General features: G+C 51.1%; 1 protein-coding gene across 2 annotated transcripts in view; it reads left to right on the top strand.

The window, feature by feature from the left end:
• CHD6 (chromodomain helicase DNA binding protein 6) overlaps window positions 1-25,563 on the top strand; it is a 203,451-nt gene extending 177,888 nt beyond the window's left edge. For both annotated transcript variants that reach the window (XM_018057882.1, XM_018057884.1), the window contains 10 exons: window positions 3,113-3,173; window positions 3,885-4,101; window positions 5,750-5,958; window positions 7,014-8,597; window positions 12,198-12,349; window positions 12,737-12,943; window positions 14,046-14,498; window positions 16,427-16,621; window positions 17,515-17,631; window positions 22,177-25,563. In XM_018057882.1, coding sequence (XP_017913371.1) covers window positions 3,113-3,173; window positions 3,885-4,101; window positions 5,750-5,958; window positions 7,014-8,597; window positions 12,198-12,349; window positions 12,737-12,943; window positions 14,046-14,498; window positions 16,427-16,621; window positions 17,515-17,631; window positions 22,177-23,076 — 4,095 coding nt within the window. In that variant the 3' untranslated portion in view covers window positions 23,077-25,563. The remainder of the gene's footprint in view (window positions 1-3,112; window positions 3,174-3,884; window positions 4,102-5,749; window positions 5,959-7,013; window positions 8,598-12,197; window positions 12,350-12,736; window positions 12,944-14,045; window positions 14,499-16,426; window positions 16,622-17,514; window positions 17,632-22,176) is intronic.

Here is a 27,794-nt window from a genome sequence, read left to right as displayed (position 1 = left end):
AGTGATGGGACCGGATGCCATGATCTTAGTTTTCTGAATGTTGAGCTTTAAGCCAACATTTTCACTCTTCTCTTTCACTTTTATCAAGAGGCTTTTTAGTTCTTCTTCACTTTCTGCCATAAGGGTGGTGTCATCTGCATATCTGAGGTTATTGATATTTCTCCCGGCAATCTTGATTCCAGCTTGTGCTTCCTCCAGCCCAGCGTTTCTCATGATGTACTCTGCATATAAGTTAAATAAGCAAGGTGACAATATACAGCCTTGACGTACTCCTTTTCCTATTTGGAACCAGTTTGTTGTTCCATGTCCAGTTCTAACTGTTGCTTCCTGACCTGCATACAGGTTTCTCAGGAGGCAGGTCAGGTGGTCTGGTATTCTCATCTCTTCCAGAATTTTCCACAGTTGATTGTGATCCACATAGTCAAAGGCTTTGGCATAGTCAATAAAGCAGAAATAGATGTTTTTCTGGAACTCTCTTGCTTTTTCAATGACCCAGTGGATGCTGGCAATTTGATCTCTGGTTCCTCTGCCTTTTCTAAAACCAGCTTGAACATCAGGAAGTTCACAGTTCACATATTGCTGAAGCCTGGCTTGGAGAATTTTGAGCATAGCATTACTAGCGTGTGAGATGACTGCAGTTGTGTGGTAGTTTGAGCATTCTTTGGCATTGCTTTCTTTGGGATTGGAATGAAAACTGACCTTTTCCAGTCCTGTGGCCACTGCTGAGTTTTCGAAATTGGCTGGCATATTGAGTGCAGCACTTTCACAGCGTCATCTTTCAGGATTTGAAATAGCTCAACTGGAATTCCATCTCCTCCTCTAGCTTTCGAAGTAATGCTTCCTAAGGCCCACTTCACTTCACATTCCAGGATGTCTGGCTCTAGGTGAGTGATCACACCATCATGATTATCTGGGTCGTGAAGATCTTTTTTGTACAGTTCTGTGTATTCTTGCCACCTCTTCTTAGTATCTTCTGCTTCTGTTAGGTCCCTACCATTTCTGTCCTTTATTGAGCCCATCTTTGCATGAAATGTTCCCTTGATATCTCTGATCATCTTGAAGAGATCTCTAGTCTTTCCCATTTTGTTTTCCTCTATTTTTTTGCATTGATCACTAAGGAAAGCTTTCTTATCTCTCCTTGCATAGCTACTGTGAGGATACTCAAAAATGTTCTCAGTGGCAGCAAAGGATGTAAGGCATGGCTGATTGGGTTTTGCTTATAACTACCTAAACATGGTAGAGGCTGTGATGGTGCATTTAAGTGACACTTCAGAATGGTGCAGTCGATCAGTGTGAGGCTTCCTCCCTTCACTGATGTCATATGGCCAAAGGAGAGCGATTAAACTAGTGTTCTTCAGCCCTAAGTATGTTTCACTCTCTGAGTCACATTTTCAGATGGGACTCTTATTTGGACAGCTCAGTGGTTGCAGTGTAGGCCCCTTGCAGACTCCTGTGCTCAAAATCCATCTCTGCCCTTTGGTATCCGTGTGGCCTTGGCAACTTACAGAACTTCCTGGAACTTGTTTTCTGCATCTGTAAAATGAGGATACTAATACTTTCTACCTGGGGAAGCAGTTCTGATGACTAAAGGAGAGAAGCCACGTAAAGGGTTGTGCCCGGTGACATGTGGTTCTCGTTACGCCAGCAGTTACCACCGTGCCTGCTCCTCTGCTTCTCAAGGTTTTCTCTGTCAGGTCCGTCCACAGTATGAAGGGCCCAGGAGAGAGGTTTGGCTTTTAAGTATCACCAGTTGTCGGTATCTGTCCATCCCTCCTGACACGAGATTACGGCTCTCCTGGGCTGTGGGTCCCAGTTTTCTGTAAAGGACCAGATAGTAAATATCTTAGGCCTGGGGCCCAGAAGAGTCTTCATCACATCTTCTCCTTTGCCTCTTTCTTCTCCTTTTCCTCCTTCCCCCTCCCTTCCTCCTCCTCCAATGTAAACCCCGTTCTTAGCTCGAGGGCCACACAAAAACCATCAACAGGCTGTGGATTACTAAACCTTCTTCTGATCTGGCCCTGTGCTCCCTCATGGCCGCAGTCATGAATCTTGGGGTGATTCTCACCTATCAGTCAGGTCTTAAGATGCTCGTCAGAAGCGCAGTATGTTAGGTGGGAAAAAATGGGTGAACTACGTAAAGGAGATTAAGAGGCGCAAACTTGCGTTTATAAAATTATAAGTCACAGGGGTGAATAGGAGGAACCTACCGCATGGGGATCGTGGTCAAGAATATTGGAATAACTGTGTGGTGACAGATACACCCACGGTCGGGATCATTTCGTAACATACGAAGATATCAAATCACTGTGTTGTACACCTGAATAATACTGTTAAGTCCACTTTACTTCGGTAAAAAAAATAAATTTTCGTGTTAAAAACTGAGGCTAGTTGAAGACTAGTGCTATCTCTTTGCCCTTCCCCAAACTCCCACGTGCCTTGTGTGTGAGGAGCCTTTGAAGTTCATTTCCTGAGACCAAGCACACCTTGGGAGAGGAATCCATTAGAGCCAGCTTGACATGTACTCTGACTTGGATAAGCTCCGTGCCTGTGATATCACTTGAGCTTCTGAGCCTCAGCTCGTGATTTTAATTTTAAATTGCTGGAGTTCTGTGCCATCAGGTCTCCCGTCTGGAGCAGTCGTGTTTTATGAAAATAGTGTCGCTTGCTGTGAAGTACATGCAGCGTAATGAACGTGAGCGTGACACTTTCCCGCGGCAAAAATCCAACGACACGGGCACATGCTTTACGAAGTGACAGTCTTAGGCTGCAGGCGACGACGGTGAAGCAGATATTTAAGCTCACAATTGAAATAGTGCGTGTAAAATGTACTTGCCAGGGGGAGCATGCCAGTTCGTCATTCTTCAAGCTCATTCTCTCTACAGGCAGAATCATTCCACACAGTTCCAGGGGGGAAACAATGCTTATTTTAAATACACTGCTTTCTGGCTCTTTGAAGACTGTGCATAGCTTAAGCTTTATTCATCAGGGACCATCTTGATCTTTGAGATGTTCCTGGGCAGGAGATGTTGCCTGTACATCTTTACTCCTTCTATACAGGGACTGGGTGTCTGAGCTGCAGTTTTGCTGATGACTCGACTTCATTTATCCCTAGGAGAGTTCCAGTGATGGAGGTGATGGCCTTTTTGCTGAAAAGAAGGATGATACCCGGGCAGGTGAGACTGTGTCCTTCTGAAGGCAAAGAGAAATAAGATCTCCATTTGTAGTTATCCTGGAGTTCATGCGTAATTTTTTTTAAATGCTGTTTTTTTAAGGAGGCTGTTTTTAAAAGCCAATAAAGTTGACCTTCACCAAACTCTGCTGGAGTCACACATGGAGCTTTAATGTGACTCCGGCCAGCTTCCTCTGCCTGGCAGTGAAATGAACGTCAGGATGGATTCTGAGGATGAAAAGGAATCGTGGTTTCATTGATTTTCTTTCTTTTTTTTTTTTTTCTCTTTTGAGAAAAGTTAGAAGTATTTGGTTTGTCCTTTTGATTATTTTTCTGAATCCAGACTTAATTGGAGGCTTTGGTGCTTAGAAAGCCCAGCCACACAAAAACCCGTAGTTCTAGAGACGGCCTCAGTGGGTCCACCTACTCCGATACCTTAGAGCAAGGCCCTCGAGTCCATTCTGCCCCTACAGACAGGCATACTTGTATCTGAGAGAGAACAGAGCCCACCATACCCAAAGCTGTTTCTGAAGCACTATTGCAGCCCTTCCAGCTGTGCCTGGCTCCCACGCTGTTAGATATCAGCTACTTCCATTAAGTTACAAAGGCTGCTTTAGTTTTCTCTAAACAAAGGGGAAGAGCCACCACCAAAAACCCCAGTCACCATAGTCTTAGTTCTGTCTATAAATACTAATATCCTCACTGATGTTTGAAGCCCAGGATGGCTCCGACCCAGACAAATCACCCTGGCCGGTTTCGTCCGCACTCACTGCTCGTCTCCGACGCCTGGTCACCATTTACCAGCGCTGTAACCGCAAGGAGCTCTGCCGGCCTGAGGTCCTGGGACTAGGAAACCAGGGCTACTGGGTCCAGGAAGAGATGTTCCGGAGGTCCTCAGAGATGGAGCTCATCAACAAAGAAGCCCAAAAGAGGTAAAAGCCGGCAGTCAAGAGGGCATGCTGAGCTGCCCACTGGGTAAAGGTGACCAGGGAAACACTGACAGCTGGAGGGCAAGTGTGTCTGATATTCTCGTGTGGAGTTAAGCTAACTCTAGAGTCTGTTAAATCCAGCCTCGGTGGTGTCATGCTGGCCCAGGAGTCCAGTGAGATCTAGGACAGCCTCTCTTCACAATTCCCAGACTTGCGCGAATAGGACCCCAGTCTCTGGGGATGTGATTTAAACATATCCATCAGGTCATATTCTTTAATCAGAAAAATGAATAGCGTGCACTGAAGTGGTCTTATTGTAGCCAGCAGTCCTTATCAAGCCTATGAGAGCAATGACTACCATAAAATGCCAGCCCAGAAGGAAGGAAGGAAGGAGGTACTTGCCCATCTGAGAATTAAGCTAAAAATGGCAGCCGAAGGTCAGCACAGACTGGGGATGAGGCCACGAGAATGGTTGAGTGAAGCTCACGTTCTTTGAGTCAGTTCAGTCCGGTCGCTCAGTTGTGTCTGACTCTTTGCGACTCCATGGACTGCAGCATGCCAGGCTTCCCTGTCCATCTCCCCCTCCTGGAGCTTGCTCAAACTCCTGTCCATTGAGTCGGTGATGCCATCCAACCACCTCATCCTCTGTTGTCTATCTCTTCCCCTGCCTTCCATCTTTCCCAGCATCAGTCTTTCCTAACGAGTTGGCTCTTCGCATCATGTGGACAACGTATTAGAGTTTCAGCTTCAGCATAAGTCCTTCCAATGAATATTCAGGACTGATTTCCTTTAGGATGGGGTCTTTATATTTCCATCCTTTTACTGTAACGTCCAGTGAATTGAAATACCACATAGTGAGTTCAGTTACTTCTCTATACTCCTGGCTTTACGAAATTTTGTAATTCAGGGAGAAGAGGTCTCTCATCTGGCCCCAAAGAGAGAACCAGAGCTGCCGCCTCCCTTATTCTCACTCCTCTACTGACCCCTCACCCCACTCCTAGCTTGAGTCCCTCTGGGGGCAGCAAGTACCATGCCCAAGAGCTCCTGGTAAAGACTGGTGGGAAATAATAATCCATTTCCCTTAAGTCCTTTTAGTCCTGCAGGGTATAAAATCTAGAGAGCCTTTGTGTCCTAGAAAAGATCACCCATCTACTTACATTAAGACCAGGAAGAAAGCCCGTGTGAGATGAAAGTCAGGGAGGTGTGTGACCAAGGGAGACCCTGCCTCACTCCAGACCAGCTTATCCATCTGTAAAATGAAGGAAGTGAATTTAATGGCCCAAAAGATCCCTCCAGGATTCTATGATTCTCTGTTGTCATGGGCAGAATATTTAAGCCTACAGAGTATTTTTATATTAAAAATCTTTATCTCCCACAAGAGGAAATGAACTGGGTAATTTCCGAAACTGGTAAGTCAAGAGATATCAAGCATGCACACATGATTTGCAGGCGGTGGAGGGCTGATGGGCTGTTTTTGTTATAAGTGACTCCTCCCAATTTAAACAATAAAATAGACACGCTCTGCCTGCTCTGTGAACCTTGCAGACTCTCCAACTAGGCACTCAGTAAGTAGTTGTTTTAAGCTCTTTTCAACAACCAAAAAAAGCAAAAAGGGAAAACTGCTCCCTCTCCTTTCTGATTCTGTCTCTAGGTGGACAAGGAGGGAGCAAGCCGACTTCTACAGAACAGTGTCTTCCTTTGGTGTCGTTTACGATCAAGAGAAGAAAACCTTTGACTGGACACAGTTTCGCGTCATTTCCCGTCTGGACAAGAAGTCGGACGAGAGCCTGGAGCACTATTTCTATAGCTTCATGTCCATGTGCCGCAGTGTCTGTCGTCTGCCAGCCTGGAAGGACGGTGGTGAGGATGCTCTGTCACTCTATTCCCAGGGGAACAAAGAGGGTAAAAGCCTATTTTCAGGGTAGAGAGTTGCCTTAGTCATAGCTATAGACATGGAGACTATGTGGAGAATTCAGATAAAGTGGGTTTTCCCAAACCCACAAACTTCTAATTGAGCCCACCCTCATAAAATAAAATCTCTCTCCCAAAATGATGTAACTCCACCAAAAATTGAAATTCAGATTAAAATGCCACAGAAATGTTTTCTTTTTTCAGCCTCATAGATTTAGCCTGCTGTGAGCTCCGCACTTTGCTTAGACTAAATCTTAAATGTTTTCTCATGTGTTGACTTGTAGCCACGGAAAATATGGGACTGTCATTTAAACTTCCTGTGCTCCAGTAGAGGCCCCTTCTGAGAAATTTCTTCCTGGTGGGAATTGGCGCCAGCTTTCCCCCTGGCCTCCCTTCAGTCTCGTAATGGATTCACTCACTCTGGACCATAGTACTACATTCTAGAAAAAGCGGAAACAAACGTCGAGCCTACTCAGCATGGGTTCTGGGCTGATGGCAGCATGTTCTGACACTCCACCTTTTGCCCCCAGGTGGCACGGTCGGGCAGTTTTCAGTAAAACCAGGGAGCTGCTTAGACTGAATCTCAGAGTCACGCGGACAAGACCTAGACTGGCATTCTGGTTCGGAACCTTGAGCAAGTCGGCCTGTCCGAGCCTCTTTCCTCATCCTCACACAAGGATGATGATGTAGCTAGAGGTTTTGTGAGATCTAAACAGCGTCCATAAAGTATCTAGTGAGAAGGCACTTAGCGCACACTTACCGATCAGGAAGTAACATTTCCAGAACTGGAGTGTTCATGCTCTCCTTTTACCCTCAGTGGGTCTGTCCAGGTTTCATAAAATCTTTCCTTCCTGTTTCAGCTTTTCATCTTTGAGGGGCCACTAAGGCCCTGCCTTACTGAGGGCCAGGTGGTCAAAACTATAAGATAAGGATGCAGGGGCTCAGGTGGGCGGGGGTATCGTGGTCCTCCCCTTAAGTGATGGGCGCTGTGTCTTCCCTCGCAGGGCCCCTGGATCCCAGCATCTACGTGGAACCCATCACTGAAGAACGGGCCGCGAGAACGCTGTACCGCATCGAGCTGTTGCGGAAGGTCCGAGAGCAGGTGCTCACGTGTCCTCAGCTGCACGAACGCCTGCAGCTGTGCAGGCCCAGCCTCTACCTGCCCGTCTGGTGGGAGTGTGGGAAGCATGACCGCGATCTGCTGATCGGCACCGCCAAGCACGGCCTGAACCGCACTGACTACTACGTCATGACCGACCCCCAGCTGTCCTTCCTGGACGCCTACAGGAACTACGCCCAGCACAAAAGACCCGACCCCCAGGCCCCAGAGAGTCTCTGTTGCCTGTACCAGACCAACTCCAAACTGTATGAGTCTCTGGCCTATACACACATGAGCCGGACTTCCGAGTCCCTTGAAAACGAACCCGAGAACCTCATGAAAATTGAAGGTAGAGACGACCACCTTGGTCCACCCAGGGGCAGCTTATCTGACATGACCTGTGAAAGCTTCATCTCTAAAACTCAAGATGTCCTTTCCCTCACCCATGACGAGAGTCTGCTGCCTGGGTCCTTGGAGACCATGATGTACGGGAAGAAGGCACTAAGCCATGAGCCAGGCCCTTTTCAGAGCAGCACGGGTGCCATTACTGAATCCAAGCAAGACACCATGGCCATCCCCGCAAGCAGAGACAGAAATTGCCAGCCCCGGGGCCACGAGGCAAAAATAGCCTCAGACCCCTCTTTTATGGAAACTTTAGAAGCAGGAGTGGCTCAGATGAACATTAAAAATGAGAAACACCTGTTGATGTCTCTTTCAAAGGAAGGGGAACTCGGCTGCAGCGAGGCAGGGCCAAGACCTGAAAGCATCGGGCAGCTGGACTCCAACTGCTTCGCCTCCCCTTCCTTGGACCCAGGGAACGAGAGCGGGTTCGTCGACATGTGCAACCTGAGTGTCTGCGACTCCAGAAGAAATTTGTCATCAGACCAGCAGCTAATTGACTTACTAGAAAGCAAAAGCTTAGAAAGCAAGTTGGTTTTGGGTCCGAACCACAGCGATGAGGAGGACGACGAGGACGACAACGAGGAGGAGAGTCTCGAGCTGGCCGCAGGCAGGCAGGAAAGGCTGGCGGCGTCGCCTCTCAGCGAGCCCACCACCCGCATGACAGGGGAGCAGAGCCTGGCCGGCTTCCTTACGGAGGAAGCCAAGAGAGGGAGCACGGAGGCCGCAAGCCAGCCTCCTGGACCGCAGGGCCCTTTCCTTCCCACAGCTTGTCAGTGTCACTGCAGACACGTGGAGAGGTGGACACGTGGCCTCGAGAAGGGTGAGTTTGAAGTGGAGAAACCCCAGGCTTACCCCCCAGACCCCTTCACAAGCAAAGCCAATAATGTCACAATGAGGGGCGAGCCCACTGCTGTCCCACCCGAGCTGTTCCAGGTGAAGCAGGAACTGTTGAAGGAACCCTGGAAAGAGAGCACAGAAGGGACCCAAGGTCTCCCTCCGTATCCTGAAGGGAGTGAGCTCAAGCCGGAAGACATGGATTATGAGAGTAAAGAGGAATTCGATAAAGACGGGAACTGCCAGAGTCAAGGTACTGTGTGTGAGACCTTGTGTCCTGGACGAGCCAGTTCTCCCAGGCCGGGGAGGGCGAGTGCGTGGGGGCTGGTGAGAGTTCTACCGCTTCTGAAACCGACCTCTCACACCCACCGTGTGTTTAAACATGAAGGGTACAGGGCTCATTCTGAAAATGGGATGGAGTAGCTTACGTCTGATCATTCCAGAAAGATAAGGGTGACTGTAGCACCTTGGCTGCATCAGCTGCGTGGTCTGGGCAGGGGCTGTGTGCTGGTATACATGTTGATGCCATATAGGACGTCGAGGGGAATTTGTTGTTCCACCAGGTAGGGTGCTGAAACTGGGTAAAGGAGAAGAGCCAGGGGACGCCAGGAAGCTGAAGTTTAACAGAGATGCAGGTCATTTTTCAGGAACTCCACAAAAATAACTGTGATCTGGTAAAGAATCTGTCTGCAATGCAGGAGACCCCATTTCGATTCCTGGGTCAGGAAGATCCCCTGGAGAAGGGATAGGCTACCCATTCCCATATCCTTGGGCTTCCCTGGTGGCTCAGCTCAGTAAACAATCCGCCTGCAATGCGGGAGACCTGGGTTCCATCCCTGGGAAGATCCCCTGGAGAAGGGAAAGGCTATCCACTCCAGTATTCCAGCCTGGAGAATTTCATGGACTATATTGTCCATGGAGTCACAGAGTCAGACATGACTGAGCAACTTTGACTTAACTTTTTAGTAAGGTTGGACTTCCCTGGTGGCTCAGACAGTAAAGCATCTGCCTGCAGTGCAGGAGACCTGGAGTCAATCCCTAGGTCAAGAAGATCCCCTGGAGGAGGAAAAAGCAACCCACTCAACTGTCAAAACCCTGTGTTGTAATGTCAGTGCATTGTATTGAGAGTCCTTTGAGTAACGCAACAGAAATAAGAATAACCAAATGAGGGACTTCCCTGGTGATCCAGTGGCCAAGACTCCGTGCTCTAGATGCAGGGGCGTCTGGTTCAATCCCTGGTGAGGGAACTAGATCCCACGTGCTGCAACTAAAGATCTCGCCTACCACAGCTAAGACCCAGTGCAGCCAAATAAGCAGTTTTTTAAGTAAAAAAATAAATAACCAAATTACATGCAAGTCGACAAAAATCCAAATAGGTCTGAACTTTTTAAATAGGGAGATCTTAGGTAAGGAAAGGATTTGAAAATGTGAAGACTCTAGGTGGCCTGAGATTTGCATATGTTTTACGAGGATATGAGTACAGTGATTAGAGATCCTGAGCGACGACAAATGGTTTTTAACTTTTTCACTGTTGTTTTTGTGTCTTCAAACCCAAGAGGGCGTATTAGAGTGAACAAAAAATAGTTCTTATTTATCCTCGTCAGAAAAAAAAAAAAAAGAATACCCTGTTGGTGGCCAGTCTGGTGCCAGGGCCCATGTATTACACAGGGATTCAGGTGGGCCAGCCCCTTCCACACAGGACAGTGACTTCTTCCAAAGCTGAGGTTCCGCAGGCCACACAGCCAGAGGCGGGCAGTGTGCATGCAAGCAAAGCTTCATCTGTATTTTACAAGCACACGCCCGCCCCCGCCACCTCCCATCGCTCACATTAACATCCTCCACCCCTCCCAACCGCCAAGAAATTGGCTTCCATGAAACTGGTCCCCAGGGCCAAAAATGTTGGGGACCACTGCTCTAAAGTGGGAAAGAGAGAGGAACCCTGCTCTGCTCCCTGGGTTGTCCGACTTCCTTTTTATTTCTGAGCTCCCACCTTTGGCTTCTGCCTTGTGATTGCTGACTCTCTTGGGAAGGGTTCTGAACCCAAGTTATAGTGCATCCCTCAGCCACCCTGGGAGGAGCCAGCCCTGACCTGCCCACCCTCCTCGCCCCAGGCCATAAAGGGTCCCTGCCACCTGCGGGGTTATATGTACACCTTGCTCTTTGAACTCTGTCATGGGGGAAATCACTACCTACTCAGTCCTGGGAACACAGGCAGTCCAGCAAGGAAGGGTAAGAGGAGGTGCTCGGTCCTCTCCTGGCCGTGGGGCTGGGCTGTGCTGGGCTAGGAGGCAGCAGTGAACTTGATAAGCTCTCGGGAGCTACTCACACACTCAGCGGTGGGGAGTCCCTCGCCCCAGTGCTTTTAAAGGGGCTTTGGCAGACTCCAGAAGGGTTCCTCCGAAGCTGGGTGTGGGCTCGGCGGGGCCGAGAGGGCCCTGCCTGTTTCTCAGACTGGAACTCTGGGGCCAAAGGAGCAGTCCAGAGCTGGCCCAGCCCCTTCTCTCCTGACTCCTTCTCACAGAGCGTTGTGTTCTTTTCTCAAAACTTAAATTCACCTTCTGTGCTTAAAACCTGGCAGGGGTGTGCCCCCATTGGATATAGAATAATTTGGATTTTCTGTCCTGGCCCAGCCCATAGAGTTCAGCATGATGGTGATGGTCCTGCTCCCCCTACTCCACCCCCCCATCTTTGTATATACTTCCCCCCCCACCTTGTTCCTCAGCAAGTCGAACGCACCCTTCCCCCGCCGCTGCCTCTTCCTGGGTGGTCTCCTGTGAGAGGCCCCCTCTACCAGCCCTCCCTTCAACCAGCAGAGTTTTTCCTTCTTCTTCCCTATCAGGGCACCTTGTTTCTTTCCCTTTATGGTCCTCACCATGGTTTATAATTGAAACTGTTCGTTTATTATTAGTGTGTTTTTCCCGGCTGCCTTTCCCTCAAGGAGTTCTTAAGAGCCTAGAAGGCCAGAGCCGCCACACTGTCCTGTTTTTATCCTTGAATCCCCTGCCCTGGCGAGGCCCTGCTCCTGCCGAGGGGTCCCTGCGGCCCCCTGGGGAACTTGGTGCACAGGCACCAGTGAGACCTCCACGCTGCAGAGGGCGGACACTCCGTGTCGTCTCACCGCGGAAGGGGCCCTCAGCTTTTCCTACACTCAGTTCGTCCCCCGTCAGCACTGTGAAGCGGATGATGGTTGAAGATACATTTCACGACTGATGATAAGTGCTCACCACTGAAGACTGAAGGAATGAGTCGCATTCCCATTTCTGTCAGTGATGTTGACTGTCCTAGGTGTCTTTGCATCATTTTTTAGCGTAAATCAGGTCTGTTTACCTTCGTTGTAAGTTTCAGGACTTTTCCTTCTTCATCGTTAATCTCAGCCTCTTGCCATGTTCTATTTCCCACACTGTCTCTGCCTCTGTATCAAAGCAGTGTTCACTTCCCTCTCACCCCGCTGCACCAAGTGGGGAAGCCTTTGTGGTCATCCAGTGTTGTCATTTGGTTACCGATGCAGACTCTTATCAGATGATTTGCTTGGGTAGCCTTGGAGCAGGATGTGGGTTTATGGCTTAACTGATAGAGCGCTTCTGGAAATAGAAGACATGGTAATTAATCAGTTTAAAATAAATAAGCACACAATAGGCCAGTGTTTTAAGAAGATGAGGGACTTCCCCAGCAGTCCAGTGGTTAAGACTCTACCCTTCCAATTCAGGAGGTGAGTGTGGGTCTGATCCCTGGTTGGGAAACTTAGGTTCCCTTTCCAGTGCGGCCAAAAAAAAAAGCTCAGATGTCCTGTCTTTCAGATCACTTCAGTCTACCAACTACCTGTCTCATTTATTTTTAAAACCTCTCTTCCCAGATTATCCAGGGAAGTACTCTGAGGAAGAGAGCAAGAGCTCGACCTCAGGCATCACGGGAGACCTCGGGGACGACCTGCAAGAGGCGCGGGCTCCCACCATTGCTCAGCTGCTCCAGGAGAAAACGCTCTATTCATTCTCCGAGTGGCCAAAGGTACCTCCCAGAGCTTGCATGCTCCACCCAGAGCATCCTCAGCTTTTGAATCCTTTACATTAAACCTTTTAGAATCTTTCTGAATCACCAACTCAGACAAATGTTTAATATCTTTAAGAGATATTAGTTACATGACTTTAATGGTATCAGGACCATAACTAGACCATAAGACCAAAGCGTTCAGCACATCTTTGTATTTACAGTACTATGGCTTTTCATTGTCCAGACTACACCGTTTCTTTTAAGACTACAAAAGTGAGTCTCTTTGTGTGCGCCCTCTTCTAATCAACTCCTTCTGGTTAGAAGACATGCGGCTTGATTTCAAGGGACTTTGTAAACTTGGATAACTTAGTACTTCCTCCTCAGAGCTTGCATCCTTTTTTATAGGATCGCGTGATAATCAACCGCCTGGATAACATCTGTCAGGTGGTGTTAAAGGGGAAGTGGCCCTCCAGCCAGCAGTATGAGCCCTCGGGCGCGCTGCCCACCCCCGTGTTAACCAGCAGCGCTGGTCCCCGAAGCAGCCTCTCGGAGCCAGAGGCATCAGAGCACAGCTTCAGCAATGGTGCAGCGTTGGTGGCCCAGATGCAGAAGGTGAGGCCCTAAGAATGCTATGTCTGACCTTGAAACAAAGGAGGAGGACACTTTGCATTTCCTGATCGAGTGATTCATTTGCGTCTTGGAGCGGGAAAGTGCGTGGTGAAAGTGGGTTTGCAGCTCAGTGGGAGTGATGTGCTGGTTCATGGGAGATGGGGGTGGGGAGCCGGCATACCTCTGGGGTGGGGAGGCAGATGGGCACTTGAGGACGAGGTAAGTTCTCAACCAGCTTAGTGGCAGGAGTGGATCCAAAGAGATGGAGGGAGTTGGCAGGCATGGCTTGATGACAGATGACTCTCTGAGGAGAGGGAGGGATGAATACTTGAGGACTGGGAACAGTAGCAGCCAATAGAAATGAGGGAAGTCAGACACTTCCCTGCTGGTCCAGCAGTTAAGAATCTGCTTTCCAAAGCAGAGGATTCAGGTTTGATTCCTCACCAGGGCATTAAGATCCCACTTACTGCGGAGCAACTAAGCTCATGTGCCACGGCTGGAGAGCCCGTGCACCACAAAAAAAGATCCTGAGAGCCACAGCTAAGACCCAGTGCAGCCACATAAATGCATTATTTTTAAAAAAGAAATGAGGGAAGTCAGCAGAGGAGTTTTATTTGAGGTTTGTAAATGCAAATGAAAACTCAAGGGCTCAAGTTTAAGGTAGGTAGTTAGCTCACTAGCTCTTAGCTACACATTGGACTACACTGGGGACCTTGAGAATCTCCAGGTTCTGGTTGGATTGGTCCAGGGTGTAAACTTGGTATTGGCTTTTTTTTTTTTTAACTTCTAGTTGATTCTGATGTACAGCTAAGGTAGAGATTCCCTAAACTATGATCTTGGCAATTGCAAGTGTAGTTTATAGACTGGGAGCTTTTGCAACACCTGGGAACTTGTTAGAAATGCAGAACCCCAGACCCACTGAAGTGGAATCTGCATTTTAACAAGCTATCCAGGTGAGTAGGTACTGAAGTTTGAGAAGGCTTGAGTTAAAAGACGTTCCAAGAAGGTGATTACTAGTCCCCAGGAAATTGGGGCCAAGACAGAGCTGGCATTGACCCACAGAGGTGACATTCAAACCTCTCTTGCCCCGTCTGTGTATTTGCAGGAGAGCTTCTTGGCTCCAGTTTTCACAAAGGATGAACAGAAGCACAGGCATCCTTACGAGTTCGAGGTAGAGAGGGACGTGAAGACTCGGAGCCTGGAGCAGTTCTCGGCCACCCACGGGCACCCCCCCATCGTCCTCAATGGCTGGCATGGAGAGTCAGCCATAGACCTCTCCTGCCCATCGGAGGGGTCCTCAGGGGCCACGTCTCCTTTCCCAGTGAGCGCCAGCACCCCCAAGATCGGGGCTGTTGGTTCACTGCAAGGAGCCCTTGGCATGGACTTGTCGGGGATCCTGCAAGCTGGCCTGATCCACCCAGTGACCGGACAGATCGTCAATGGAAGCCTCAGGAGAGATGACGCTGCCTCCAGAAGGCGGAGAGGAAGGCGGAAACATGTCGATGGAGGGGTGGACCTCATCTTCCTGAAGGAGCAGACCCTGCAGGCGGGCATCTTGGTGGGTATTTGACTGGAGAATCCCAGGGAAAGAGGAGCCGGGGGGGCTGCTGTCTATGGGGTCACTCAGAGCCGGACGTGACTGATGCGACTTAGCAGCAGTCCCTGTTTCAGTTGTCTGGCTTGAAACAACTCTTGCCATCAGTTGTCCTCAGTCTTTTCTAGAAATCGATATTAGTCCATCGAGGGCCCTTAACCTGCCTACATCCTGGAGACACGAGCCAGGAGGTCTCACCATGTCACAGAGAAACAGCCCAGCCTCCAGGGGATCTCCTCCTGGGGATCAAATGAGTGAAGCAGTAGGGCTGGGTCTGCAGCAGCAGCGGGCTTTCCAGAAGCAGGGACTTGGGGGTCAGGAGGTCCTGAACATCAGTCCTGGCTCGGCTGCTGCTTGACCTGCTGGGCGACCTTGGGCTCATTATCGAGCCCTGCTCTACTCCTCTGTAAACTGGGGGCCGCAGCTTCTGCCGCCGAGGGTCACTGTGAAGCTTGGCTGAAGTCACACTAAGGTGTTCTCAGCTCAGAAATCCTTGTCTGAAACAGAAGAGGGCAGACCCTGCACACATGCCCGAGATCCCCTCTGACTCCACTTACTGTGTCAGAGACCACCGACTTCTCTCTCTTTGCATTTTGATTTTTCCCATTTGTTGAATTTCAGGCTCCGAAACAGGAACCAACATTTCTTGCCTTCCTAACTACTTTAGAAGGAATACTAGTGACGAGTATTGAGTGCCTCTGGCAGGCACTGCGTTGAGGGTTTTACATGATTGCCCTGTATGATGCTCACAGCAACACTGTGAAGGTGCGGTTACTGCTCCCGTTTTGGAAATGAGCAAACTGATACTCACAAGCGTTAAATGATTTGCCCAAGATTATCCAGGTAGTAAGTGGCAAACCAGGGAACTAAACCAGCGGCTTGGTCCTCTGCAGCCAGGGAGCTCTGCTGTATTGTTCGGTAGATGTCTCCCTCTTTTTTTTCTATATAATTTGGGAAGCTGAAATGGCAGGTTCTTTCCCTTCCCAGTTCTTCAATGCCTTTAAGAAGGTTGTCTGGTTTTTCAGTGACGCAAAGCCGTGGTTTTCCTGTCATGATCATAGAATTCCAGTGGAGTAAGTGAAGTATTTTTTTCTTGGCTTCAGAGCGTTTTGAAGATCTTATCATGCAGACATTTAGTACTGATATATGTTATTCAATTCAGTCGTTCAGTCGTCTCCAACTGTTTGCGACTCCATGAATTGCAGCACGCCAGGCCTCCCTGTCCATCACCAACTCCCAGAGTTTACCCATATTCATGTCCATCGAGTCGGTGATGCCATCCAGCCATCTCATCCTCTGTCGTCCCCTTCTCCTCCTGCCCCCAATCCCTCCCAGCATCAGAGTCTTTTCCAATGAGTCAACTCTTCGCATGAGGTGGCCAAAGTACTCGAGTTTCAGCTTCAGCATCAGTCCTTCCAATGAACACCCAGGACTGATCTCCTTTAGGATGGACTGGTTGGATATTCTTGCAGTCCAAGGGACTCTCAAGAGTCTTCTCCAACATCACAGTTGTAGACCCCATATAGGCACTGGGGACACAGGGCCGACTATATATGCAGAAGGAGAGCCAGGCGAGTCGATTGCAGGGTGGCACTCTCTGTTACGTGAAAACCTGTGACAAGTGCCATGGGGGAGCAAAGTGCGGTGGCCAGGGTCACGGGGACAGTCCATGCTGGTGACAGAGACAGCAGGAGGGAGCCTGAGCAGGTAGGATGACGCAGAGGTCACCATGGAGACAGGGCAGAGGAGAGCAGTAGGCTAGAGGGGTCCCCCGCCACGTCAGGAACTTGTGGCGGGGATCGGCGGTCGGGCATGGGTGGGAAGAGTCCTTTAAGAAACGAGTTTTCATTCTGTCGTGGTGAAGGGCACGTACTCATCTTCCCTCCATGCAGGAAGTCCACGAAGACCCAGGACAGGCCCCCCTGAGCACCCCACACCCTCCCGAAGGGCCGGTGCCCGCCACGTCAACCCCGGAGCCGACCCCAGCCGCCGGCAGCCCGGCTGAGAAAGCCATTCCCAGCAAGAGCCTGCTGGACTGGTTGCGGCAGCAGGCCGACTGCTCCCTCGAGGTCCCGGGCTTCGGCGCGGTGAGTGCGCATCCCCTCTGACACAGAGACTCAGAGGGGGCCCAGGAGGACTGGGGAGCCGAGGGAAATCTGTGTCCTCCAAGAACTTCATTGGAAAGTGGGGGCGGGGGAGTTTAAATTCTGGTTACGTCTTCTGGTGACAGAAATCCCAGCCCATGTCAGAACGCCAGGCCAGAAAGTCGACGTGCGTGACCTCTTACCAGGACAGCGAGCCTCCGCTTGCCCCTCCCTTCCCCGCGAGTCACCACATCTGTGAGCTCACACGGCATTCTTTAGGATGCATAAGCGCTGCTCCCCTTCACTGAAATGCTCCCGTGCATTCAAGTCACCGCGTCTCCACTCTGAGGTGACGGGTTAGTTTCAGTCCCTGCCCAGGGGCTGCTCATCGAGTCCTCTTCCTCCTCTGCCTTTCGTCCTTCAGAGCAGGGGTCCAGAGGAAAGGGCGCCCCAGCACTGGCACCCCACCACCACCCCTGCTGTCCTGGCTACCTCTCATTAGTAAGGGGAGGCGCTCGAAAGCTCACAAGGGAGGAGGATGCATTCATAGACACACATCCTCCGGAGACACACAGCACACCAGGAGCAGCGAAGAGAGAACCTGAGAAAACGGTCCGGGGAGACAAGGGCAGGGGTGAAGCAGTGCCCTGAGAACCTGGAGCGCCAGCGGGCCGCTCACAGGAGGCCCACCTTGCCACTTAACTGCAGGAACACTGTGGCTTCGAGGAGGGCGCTTCGGTGGGGGCCCCACGGCTGTTCCTGCAGCCCTGACCCGACAGGTCCTGTGCAGAGGGCCGTGAGTGAGGAAACAGCACAGCCATCTGAGCGGCACCACCCGCATCAGGAGACCCTGTGGCCAGGACGTTCTGTAATGTTGGTTTCCATTTACCTCCTAGAATTTTTCAGACAAACCAAAGCAGAGGAGGCCACGCTGTAAGGAACCTGGAACATTAGACGTCACCTCCCTGAGTGGGGAAGAGAGGGCTGCTGTCCCCAAGGAGCCCGGCCTGAGGGTAAGGAACAGGACGTCCCGGTGGAGCCCGGAATCGCACACCCGGAGAGGACACCCCACCTGGGAAGGGGCAGCCAGGCGGCCTTAGCAGGAGGACCAGGGACAGGTGGTACTGGGGTGTTCTCAGCAGCAGCATGTTCTCCATGGTCTTTTGTTTTCAGCCTTTCCCTCCAAAACTTTGGGGTTAAGTTTTACACTGAAACGACTCCCAAGGCTCGATTCCCCCCGTTTTGGAGAGTTCAGGGAAAATACCTTTTAAGTCTTATCAGGAGTCTGTTATCCAGTGTTTTAACAAAACTTCTTTATTGGAAATTTTCATTTTCCAGCCTTAAGTTTTTCCGGCTACCATTTAAGACACCCCCCTCCTCGTCTGTCCTCGCTGGCAATGAGAAACAGCTGACTTCATGAACTGCCCTTTTCCTATTATAGAATCATGAGCCTGGAAGAGACTTCAAAGACATCTGCAGATACTTGCAGTAGAACGAAGCCGAGTTAATTATAGTTTACAGATGGGTACAGATTTGGACTAGAAGACTTGCAACCTCTAGGGGGCGGTAGCATTTCAACCTGAAAGCGTGTTAAGCTTCTGCAGGGGATACTCATACGTGCTTCTAACCTCCTCAAAGTGAGTTCTGCCCACATAGGGAGCTTCTGAGGGTCCTCTGGGGCTCTGCCCTTGTAAGCTGTCCTCTGATCTCCCAGGCGCTCCTGACGGCCTCCTTTGGTGCTTGACCATCTATAGCTCTCCTCCTCTGAGAGGTTTCCAGAACACCGTTTCTGTGTTTAGTTCCCAGAGACCACCCACCCTAGTCATTTCCTCCTTGTTAATGTTGTTAGGAAGCTCGTTTCTGATTTGGTGGCCAGGAGGGTCACTCCGCTAGCAGCTTGACAAACATGACTGCCTGCTGGACAGGCTGATCCCACATCCCTCCTCCAGACCCCACCCTCGGCCTCCCCAAGCTCTCCTTTTGTCATGGAGAGACCACCCCCAGCCCTCGCTTGGTGGGGTCTCCGAGCTCTTGGTTGAGCGAAGTGGCTTCCCCCGTTGACCTCCTCATTTCTTTCTTCACGTCTCAGTTTCTTGGACATTCTTTGGAAGTTAACGTTCATCACGGCACGGCCGACGCCAGTCTCCTGCCAGAGCACTCATTTCCGAGCTGTCCTCACAAGCCAGCCTCCTGCCAGAGATGCGCTTTCCCTCCTTTGTTAAGTAAACACAGGCCCCGCCTCGGGGTCCCCTGCCTGCAGTAAGGCCGGGATTGCAGGCAGGGTCCGCCTGGCCCTTGGGGCTGCTTGGTGGACCCCAGTGGGGCCGGAGCCTTTGGGTGTGTGACACTCCTTGTCCGTCCCTTAGAGACCTTCCCGTTTCTTCTAGAAATATCCAAATCCCGCAAGGAGCGTCTCCCTGCCTTCAGCCCCTCCTGCCTTGTGTGTGCTGGGGTTCGGCTGACAGCCCCACTGACAGCGCCACACAGACAGACCTAGCTCTAAGAATGCCCGCCCGGCAAATGGCAGTCACTCATTATCACATGCGTGTGCACACACATGTCCCCATACTTCACATGAAGAGTTAAGTGTTTCACCTACTCTTATGCAGTGGGTGGGACGGTTTTGCTAGTTTCTTCCTGAGACATTTGACAGTATATTGTGGAGACTGTGTGCTTGCTGGGTGTGCTGAGTCACTTCATTTGAGTCTGACTCTTTGCTACCCCATGGACCATATTCCCCCCAGGCTCCCCTGTTCATGGGATTTCCCAAGCAAGAATGCTGGAGTGGGTTGCCATTTCCTCCTCCTGGGGATCTTCCCGACGCAGGGATCAAACCTTCATCTCCTCTGTCTCCTAAATTGCAAGCGAATTCTTTACCCACTGAGCCACCTGGGAAGCCCTGCAGAGATGACATGTCATCCCTAAATAAACACTTAGCATGGGTCTTCTGGGAACGTTTTCCCGTGTATCTGTCACCACTACCACACATGTCAGTAATATGTCATAGCTCGCCCATATTCAGATATCCCCAGCTCTCCCAGAAGTGTCTTTCCAAGCTAGTTTTTGTTTTTTGTTTTTAGAATTTTTAAACCAGGACCCACCTGCTGCATCTGGGGGTGAGGTTTCTTACTACTCAGGGCATGTTAGGCTGAATCGACTCACCTTCCTGGGAGGAGCGAGGCAGTTTTGGCCACCACCTCCTCCTTTGCCTTTACCGAGGACTTGAGTGTTAGAGCCAGGACACACAGGCTGTGGGGTTAAACGGTGCCTTGTGTTGGTTTAGAGAGAGATCTGGGGGGCACATACAAGTGCCATCATCAGGAGGAGCAGACCCATTGCCTGTGTCTGCCCCTCGGAGTCTCCCCTCGCCTCGCCCTCCCCCCAGCCTCCCTTAGAAGAGGAAGCAGGCCTGTTCCCAGGGTATAATTACCAGGAGGGAGAGCTGCCAAAGCCTGGCTTGGCCGCTGTGTGTGGTCCCCACGCTGCTGGGAGGGGCACGTGCCCCGGGTGGGCAGCCACGGGCCAGCCGCAGGAAGGGGTGGATTCCCCTTCCTCGGCCAGCCCACTGTGCGCTCTGCAGCGGGGGAGAAGCCCTGTTCTCACCCCAGGGACTTCCTGCTGTTGCTCCCCCGTCTAAAGGGTGCAGGCCGCCTGGCCTCGCCTCGCCTCCTGGGCAGGTTCCCTGTCCTGAGAGCCCAACGTGATCCGCCTCAGTGGTTTCCAGTGAGGGCGGGGACATTCTGACGCCTGAAGAGTGTGACTTGAACTTGGGGGGCCGGGCCTACAGGTCCTGCAGGGTGCAGGCCGCCCAAAGTCACCTCTCCAGCGCCCAGTGACCTCAAAGCGTGTTACCGGATGCCTGCTGTGTAGGTAGCAGATTATTCAAAAGAGCTGAGGCCTTACTCAGCAAGCTCAGTTTCTTCTCCCTGACAGACTCGTGAGACGGCACAGGCCCTCCCACTGGAGAGTGATGGGGAGAGCGAGGGTGGGGGCGTTTGAGGGCACAAAGGGAGAAGATACACCTGGGGCCTTTTCCCTGGCCCTCGACTGTGGCTGGGTAACAGGGAGGAGGGCTTGGGAGGCCTCATGGCCAAGCACTGGTCACCGTGGCGGGGCCCTGGGCTGAAAGGAGGGGCCTGAGGCCGTGGTCTCCAGAGGGAGGCGATCTGCACTAATGGTCTCCAGAGAGAGTGGTAAGAAACGCTTCTTTCAGCCCGGCCCCATCCTCACGTCTGACCCTCGCTTTAGAAACGGGAACCAGACAGAACTGCTCCCCGAGCCTCATTCCCACAGCTGGGCGCGGCTGCCCTGCCCTGTCAGGACAGGCTGGCTCCCAGCCTGCAGGGGGCTGGTCCCGCTCCAGCGAGAGCAGACAGGTGGGCCGGGGCTGCGAGGTCTGGGCCCTCTGTCCCAGCCCAGCTGCACTCCAGGGCACATCCCACCCCTCCTCAGTTGGCGAGGAAGAAAGGGGGCTGAACTGAGGTCTCTCCCTCGTCGGCTTTCCTAAGACAAGGCTGGCTAGGAGGTTTTCTCCTCACACAAAGGTGACCGTCATAGAGCTCTTTGCCCATGATGACTTGGTTTTTCTATGATATTATTAGGGAAATTGAAGGACAAATGTAAAACCTCAGGGATAACACTTTCCAGGGACCTCGGAACATTTGAGTGCACATTTTTCACATGTGTGTGAATCTCTGAACTTTATGAAATGGCTGTGACAGCAGTGCCGACTCGTAGGGTGGGTGTGATGATGAGTTGAGAGCAGGCACATGAAGCTAGGCGCGCACAGCCCAACACGGGGCAGTAGCTCTGCTTGGCTCCTCTGTCATCGCCACCCCCTTCATCAGCCCCTCCGACGTCCAGTTTCCCTCTGCTGAGAGCTTGACCGGTGTCCCCCACCGGCCTGTGCCCGTGGCCGCCCGTTGAGCAGAGACCTGTGGCATCTTCTAAGGATTTGACTTGGGTACGCTTGTCCTTTCTCACCCACAGCCGGGCCTGCAGGTCAGGACAGAGCTTCAGGTCTTCTGCTCCCAAACCCCGTCCTCCGGCTCGGCTCTGCAGCTTCAGTTAAAACCCTCCCTTTGTCAGGAGGGAGGCTAATGGGGGGTCTGGCCGAGGGGGTCACCCCCATGGGTCTCGACCACTGGCTTCAGCTGCACACACTAAGATCGCATGAAGCTGGGAAGTCAAGCGCGGCCCTGCACAAGGACGACACGCGAGTTCATGAAGTCCTTTATTGCTGTTTTTATATTTTACATGTGAAACTGCTATCATGTCGGTTATGCCTCAGTAAAAACACTCTAGGCTAAGACCTGAGGTCCCTGGCTGGCCCCAGCTCCTGGAGCTCCAACGGCCTCTCCACGGGGCACTGGACGTGAGCACGTGGGAACCTGCTCACCACTTTCAGGCTGTCTGCCTCAAATGGGAGGTCCTTGGGGCGCAGAGCTGTGCAGCTCCTGGTGGGTGGGTGGGCGGGCAGGAAAGACCACTGTGGAGCCCCGAGCTGCCCACCCCCCGCCATCCATCGCCTGAAGCATCTTGTGTCTCTCATTTTTCAGGGGTTTCTCCCAGAAAACAAGTTCAATCACACCTTGCCCGAGCCCGTTCTCCGAGACACGGGCCCCCGCCGCAGGGGCAGGCGGCCACGAAGCGAGCTGCTGAAGACCCCGGCCCTGGTGGCGGACGCCCCCTCCGGGATGGGGCCGCTGTTCATGAATGGCCTGATCGCCGGGATGGACCTGGTCGGGCTGCAGAACGTGAGAAACGTGCCGGGTATCCCCCTCACGGGGCTGGTGGGCTTCCCAGCCGGCTTCGCGGCAATGCCCCCAGGCGAGGAGGTCAAGAGCACACTAAGCATGCTGCCCATGGTGCTGCCGGGCATGGCCGCCGTGCCCCAGATGTTCGGGGTCGGGGGGCTCCTCAACGCCCCCATGGCCACCACCTGCGCCTCGGCCGTGCCAGCGCCCCTGTCAAGCACAACCAAGGGCGGCGCATCGGCGGCTGAAAAGACTGTGGAAGACCAGCCCAGCAGCCACAACGTCAAAACGGACCCATCGGCCGAAGACAAGCCCGGCCCTAACCCCTTTTCCTCCGACCAGCCCGAGCCTGCAATAACTACGAGCAGCCCCGTGGCGTTTAACCCGTTCCTCATCCCAGGTGTTTCCCCCGGACTCATCTACCCTTCCATGTTCCTTTCCCCCGGCATGGGCATGGCGCTGCCGGCCATGCAGCAGGCCAGACACTCCGAAGCAGCAGGTCTGGAGAGCCAGAGAAGGAAGCGGAAGAAAACTAAGGGGGACGCCCCGAACCCCAACCCAGAGCCTGTGCCCAGGCTGGAGAGGGAGCCAGGCAGCGAGCAGAGCTGCCCAGAACCCAGGGCCCCCGCGCCCCCCGATAGAGAACACGCAGCACAGGCCCGGGAAGGGGGCCCCCAGGACTCTCACGGTGACACCAATTAGAACTTTTTCACCAAGGAAAATGATTGTGACTTGTAAGTTTCTTATCCCATAAAGGTTTGTTACTTCCCCTCACTTCACCGTCATAAGAACCTGTGTTTCCATGAGTACTATTACCTCCCTGATTTCCTGTCTGAGAACTATGGTAACAGATGTTAATAGTCAGTCACAGGGTCTTGCCACATCATCAGCTCCGTGTCGTTGACCTAGTATAGGAGGTGCAGAACCCCTCACTCCGTTACCCAGTTGTCCATTCCAGCGATCGTAGTTAGTACAGACGTGGGGACACGCCCTGCCCCCTTCTCTTCCAAGTTTCCCATTTATTCAAAGAGGAAAAAAAAAAAAATGGCAAAAGAAAGCCGGCTAGGGACTGACCAGTGCAGGGCCGAGGCAGAGAGCAGCTCTTTTTTCTTTTTTTTTTTTCCGTGAGCTGTGCCGACCGGGAAGAAGGGTAACAGGGAACCAAAAAAACAAAAGCACAGAGAAAGGAAATGCTGGTGCGTATTCTTTAGTTAAAATATTTCCCAGTTTTATCACGATTACTAAACAAGTAGGTTAGGCAGAAGTCTCTAACGGTTGAAACCGCACATATCCATTTCTTTCTAAAACAGAAACCTTACTGGTAGTAACACGACTTCCCCCTACCCTGTGGGTTTTCAGGCAACCTGCAGCTAGAAGACAGTGACCAGGCAGCATTTCTTACACACGCACTCGTCCCTCACCTCCTGAGTCAAAAGGGGATTCCCAGCACGAGCAAGCTGTACACACCGTGGGCTGTCGCCAGCGGTGGGGTGGGGAGCACGACTGCACACGGCGTAAAGCACACGACCAGCTCTGCCCCTACTCGGGCCTCTTAGGAAGCCCTCTGGCTGCTGGAGCCTCCTGGACTCTTGCTTTGTGGTTCCCTTTGCCAGGACCCAGGCTCACTCTGGAGCCTGCACGAAAAATAAGTCCCCCAACACTCTGACACTAGCCAGGGGTTCGAGGCTGTCAAAGCTACACGCGTTCCACCTCTTACAAAGAGTGGGACTGAGAAGTTTTTTTCCCTTCCCTCCGGATTTTTCAGTTTATATTTTACAGTCGGACCCAGATCTCAGATCATCAAGTTAGTGGAGACTGTGTTGGCAAGCTTAACATTCCCCCTTCTTCCTCAGCTGCCCAGCTCTCCGGGCAGCCTGCCCCTACCCTGCCCACCCCTGCCTCGTCTTCCTTCACCACCACCACCCCCCCCCCACCCCGCCCCACGTGGTCCCTCCCTTCTGATGGTCTCACTCTCCATCCACAGTTCACACTCTGAGACTTGAAAAAAAGCTCGTGGTTCAGTCCCTGGGGGTGCGGGACCGTTGGAAATGTTGGAAGCGTTACTAGTACCGGTTTCACGTTTTGTTGTCAACAATTTACTGTATTTTTTTTGTTTTACTTTTTCTGTAACAGTTTTGCTATAATTTATCAGAAGGTCCAAAAGTTCGACATAACTATTTGAGTTTGCGTTATTTATTTATGATGCTTCTGTCATTGTCTTTTATACATTTGGGGTTATAAATTATGTAAATGTTAAAATGAGCATCTCAAAGAAGTCTGTTAAATCATGGCCGGGGTGGGGGGGAAAACCAGCTTTATTTTTAAAAAGTGGAGTCCCAGTTTTAATGAGTCATAGTTATAAATCAGAAATTCTGTAAACCGATTCCATAAAAAAAGATCCAGTAATTGAACCGATTCTATTTAATGACATCTTTGTCGCATAGGTGGTCTCTAATGCTGACAACAGATTTCTTAGAAATGCTGCTCGCTCTATTTAACTAACATTTTGTTCAGTTTTGCCTCCAGTGGAAGCAGAAAGGGTTTTTTCAGCTGTTAATCCTAAAAATCAATATAATTTATTTATGTAAAAAAAAAATCACTCAATTGATATATTTTTGAACCTTTTAAGTACTAATTTTCTTTTTATCAAGTAGGAAAAAAAAATGTATTTGCCCTAAATCCTTAAAATACAAATGCTATAAAAATTTCATGTATCTTGAAAGCCTTACTGCAAATGAGTATTATAGACACCCAGCAGAGCCTGGGTTTTCTTTGCTGTCGTCGTTGTTGTTTTGTATGGAAAGGCTGCTTTCCCCAGGTTCCACTTAGAACCTCCAGTAGGTCACAGGGTTCAGTATGGATTTGATTTAACAACCCACCAGCATGCTAAAAATCCCTTGTTATATCTTATCGAACCTGTATGTTAACTCTCTGGGTGTTTAGGCTTCTCTTTGACTGCTATTGTGTCCCTGTTTGCAAAATGAAAATGACACTCTGTGGATTATTTGCTCTGTAAGGCATAAGTGCTTCTTATGATTATTTTGACGTTTCCAAGAGCAAAAGCCAAATTTAAAACTCTCTTCAGCAAACTTGAGCCTTTTCATCTAATTCCATGTCACTCACAGCCATAACTTTTCCTTGATCATTCTTCACCCCATGTCTTACATAATAAATTGTCTGTGGTCTCGATCCTGGATTTAAAAAAACAAAAAAGTTTAAAAGTCAAATTTGTATTTGAGGACTTCAGTGGCACTCAGCTGCCTCTTGCTGCCCCAACATCTTGTGAAGGCATCGTCTGCACACACAAGTCCTAGGTGGGCACCGTGCTGGGGGCTTGGTAAATACTCGTTCAGGAGGGTTGGCCTGCCTTCTCTCTCAAGCTACCAGAACACCTGGTTAACACAGATGCAGTAGAAGGGGACACAGCGCAGCACCTACTCCCCGGACTCGCGGCCTGAACACCCGCAGCCGATGCCACCACTCTCTTAAGCCCCATTCCAGAGCCCCAGGCTTCACGGGGTGGAGGGGCACCTCTGTGGGTTGGAAGAGGCCTCCAAACACCCAAGTGCCTCCTGTGTCTGAAGTTGAGAACTTTGTGATCCTTAACTTTGGGAAGCATGGCTTCTCAAGCCCCAGAAGGGCTATGTCCGAAGTTATCAACCAGGCTGGCAGAAATGCGCCGAAGTCACGGCAAGGAGGCAGATAGCAGGAGCCCCGCCAGCCTCACCCTTGGAACCTAGTTTCAATAAATGGTAGATAAACAGCCTGGAGCCTGGGTGGGCCACGCTTCCAGAAGCCCTTACAGACTTCTGCTGCAAGTAAATATGTATTGCCGGCTTTGTAGACCTCTAGACTTGGGTAGCACTTCTGGGTAGAATGATAAGATGTGAAGATCAAGGATTGACCCTTGATCTCCAAGCCTACCCCAGTAGATTCTACCTCCTTTGTGAGGGTGGGTGAACACACCTAGTCACGTACAGTGGGCTAGTGTTTCAGTGTTTTGTGTGTGTTTGCGTAAGTGACCTCAGAGTGTGACCTCGTTTGTCTTCAGAGCATCTTGGTTGCCAGGTAGAGGATCCGGGCATCCAGTTGGCCTTATGAAAGCTGACAGAGAGGCTGCAAAGCTGGGCACTGGGACACTGCCCCCAGTCCCACCAGCCTGAGGTCAGGACACCCCAGCCTTTGTGATGCTAGACTGGGACCAAACCCTCCCCCACCACAACCACCAAACGCAGAGACCAGCTCTAACTGAATTACACACAGAAAAACTGGCACCAGGAGCAAGGGAACAGTTGTGTCACACCCTCCAGAAAACTTTATGCTTGATTTATTTTCACCTGAAAACTGTTTCTTGCAAGAATTACTGTTCATTTGCCTGCTGTAGAAACCACAAGAACTCTTAGGTCGCCAGTGGGGTTCACCCAGCCCAGTGACTCACACCTTGGTTCTAAACTGTAGCTTCTCCAAACCCAGTCTCAGGGACAGGAGTGTGCGGGCAGGTGTTCAGGACACATGGCTTGTGCTGCCAAGTGGCCAGCCTTGTGAACACCCTCATAACCCATGCGCAGCAGGGTATTTGGGGGATAAGATAGGAAATAAAAGGGGTGAATTAACTACTGGCTCCTACAAGGAAGGTCCTCCATGTGATGGATTTGGAAATGACCGAAGGTCAGTGCTGTGGAGCCCATCCTGGTGTCTGAGCTCGGGCTCAGCCCTCACCCAAGGCCAAGAGGACGGAGGGAGGAACTAGGATGGGGGGCGGCAAGCGAGGAGTGGAGGCGCTGGGAGAGCTGTGGCTCCCCTGGGGAGGCAAGAACAGCGCGCGTGCCTCCTCGAAGCTTCAGTTTCCTCATCTGAGGCTTCAGGAGAACAAGATGAGGAATTAAACAATTGCAACTTGAACCACTAGGGTTGTTGATGGGGTTGATTGATCGAAGTCAAGTGCTTACAACTGCTCGTTACATTCGAGTCATGTGTCCCTACTTCTTTTAAATAGCTGGCGAGGTGAGGATTGCCAGGCCTGGAAGGATGAGGTAAAGTTAAATCAGGGATACAGCAAGGGAGTCAAGGGGGAGGAAGCTCTTGCTCCAAACCCTGAGGCAGGTACAGAGTGGATCTGGGATTGGACTCAAAGCAGGAAACGGGGTTTTGGGGGTTGTTGTTTTTAAGTTTCCTTTTAAAAAAAAAAAAAATGTGGACTTTTACGAAGTCTTTATTGAATTTGTTACAATATTGTTTTGGTTTTATGTTTTGGTGTTTTGGCCTCCAGGCATATAGAATCTTAGCTCCCCAGCCAGGGAATTGAACCCACAACCCCTACCTTAGAAGGCGAAGTCTTACCCTTTGGACCGCCAAGGAAGTCCCAGGAAATGGGGATTCTGACTGACTGTCCCTATGACCCTACCTGCAGGAGAGAAGTG

Source organism: Capra hircus, chromosome 13 (genome assembly GCF_001704415.2).
Source record: "Capra hircus breed San Clemente chromosome 13, ASM170441v1, whole genome shotgun sequence".
Lineage (NCBI taxonomy): Eukaryota > Metazoa > Chordata > Mammalia > Artiodactyla > Bovidae > Capra > Capra hircus.
Note: the sequence above shows the minus strand (reverse complement) of the source record. Positions and strands in the feature narration are given on the sequence as shown.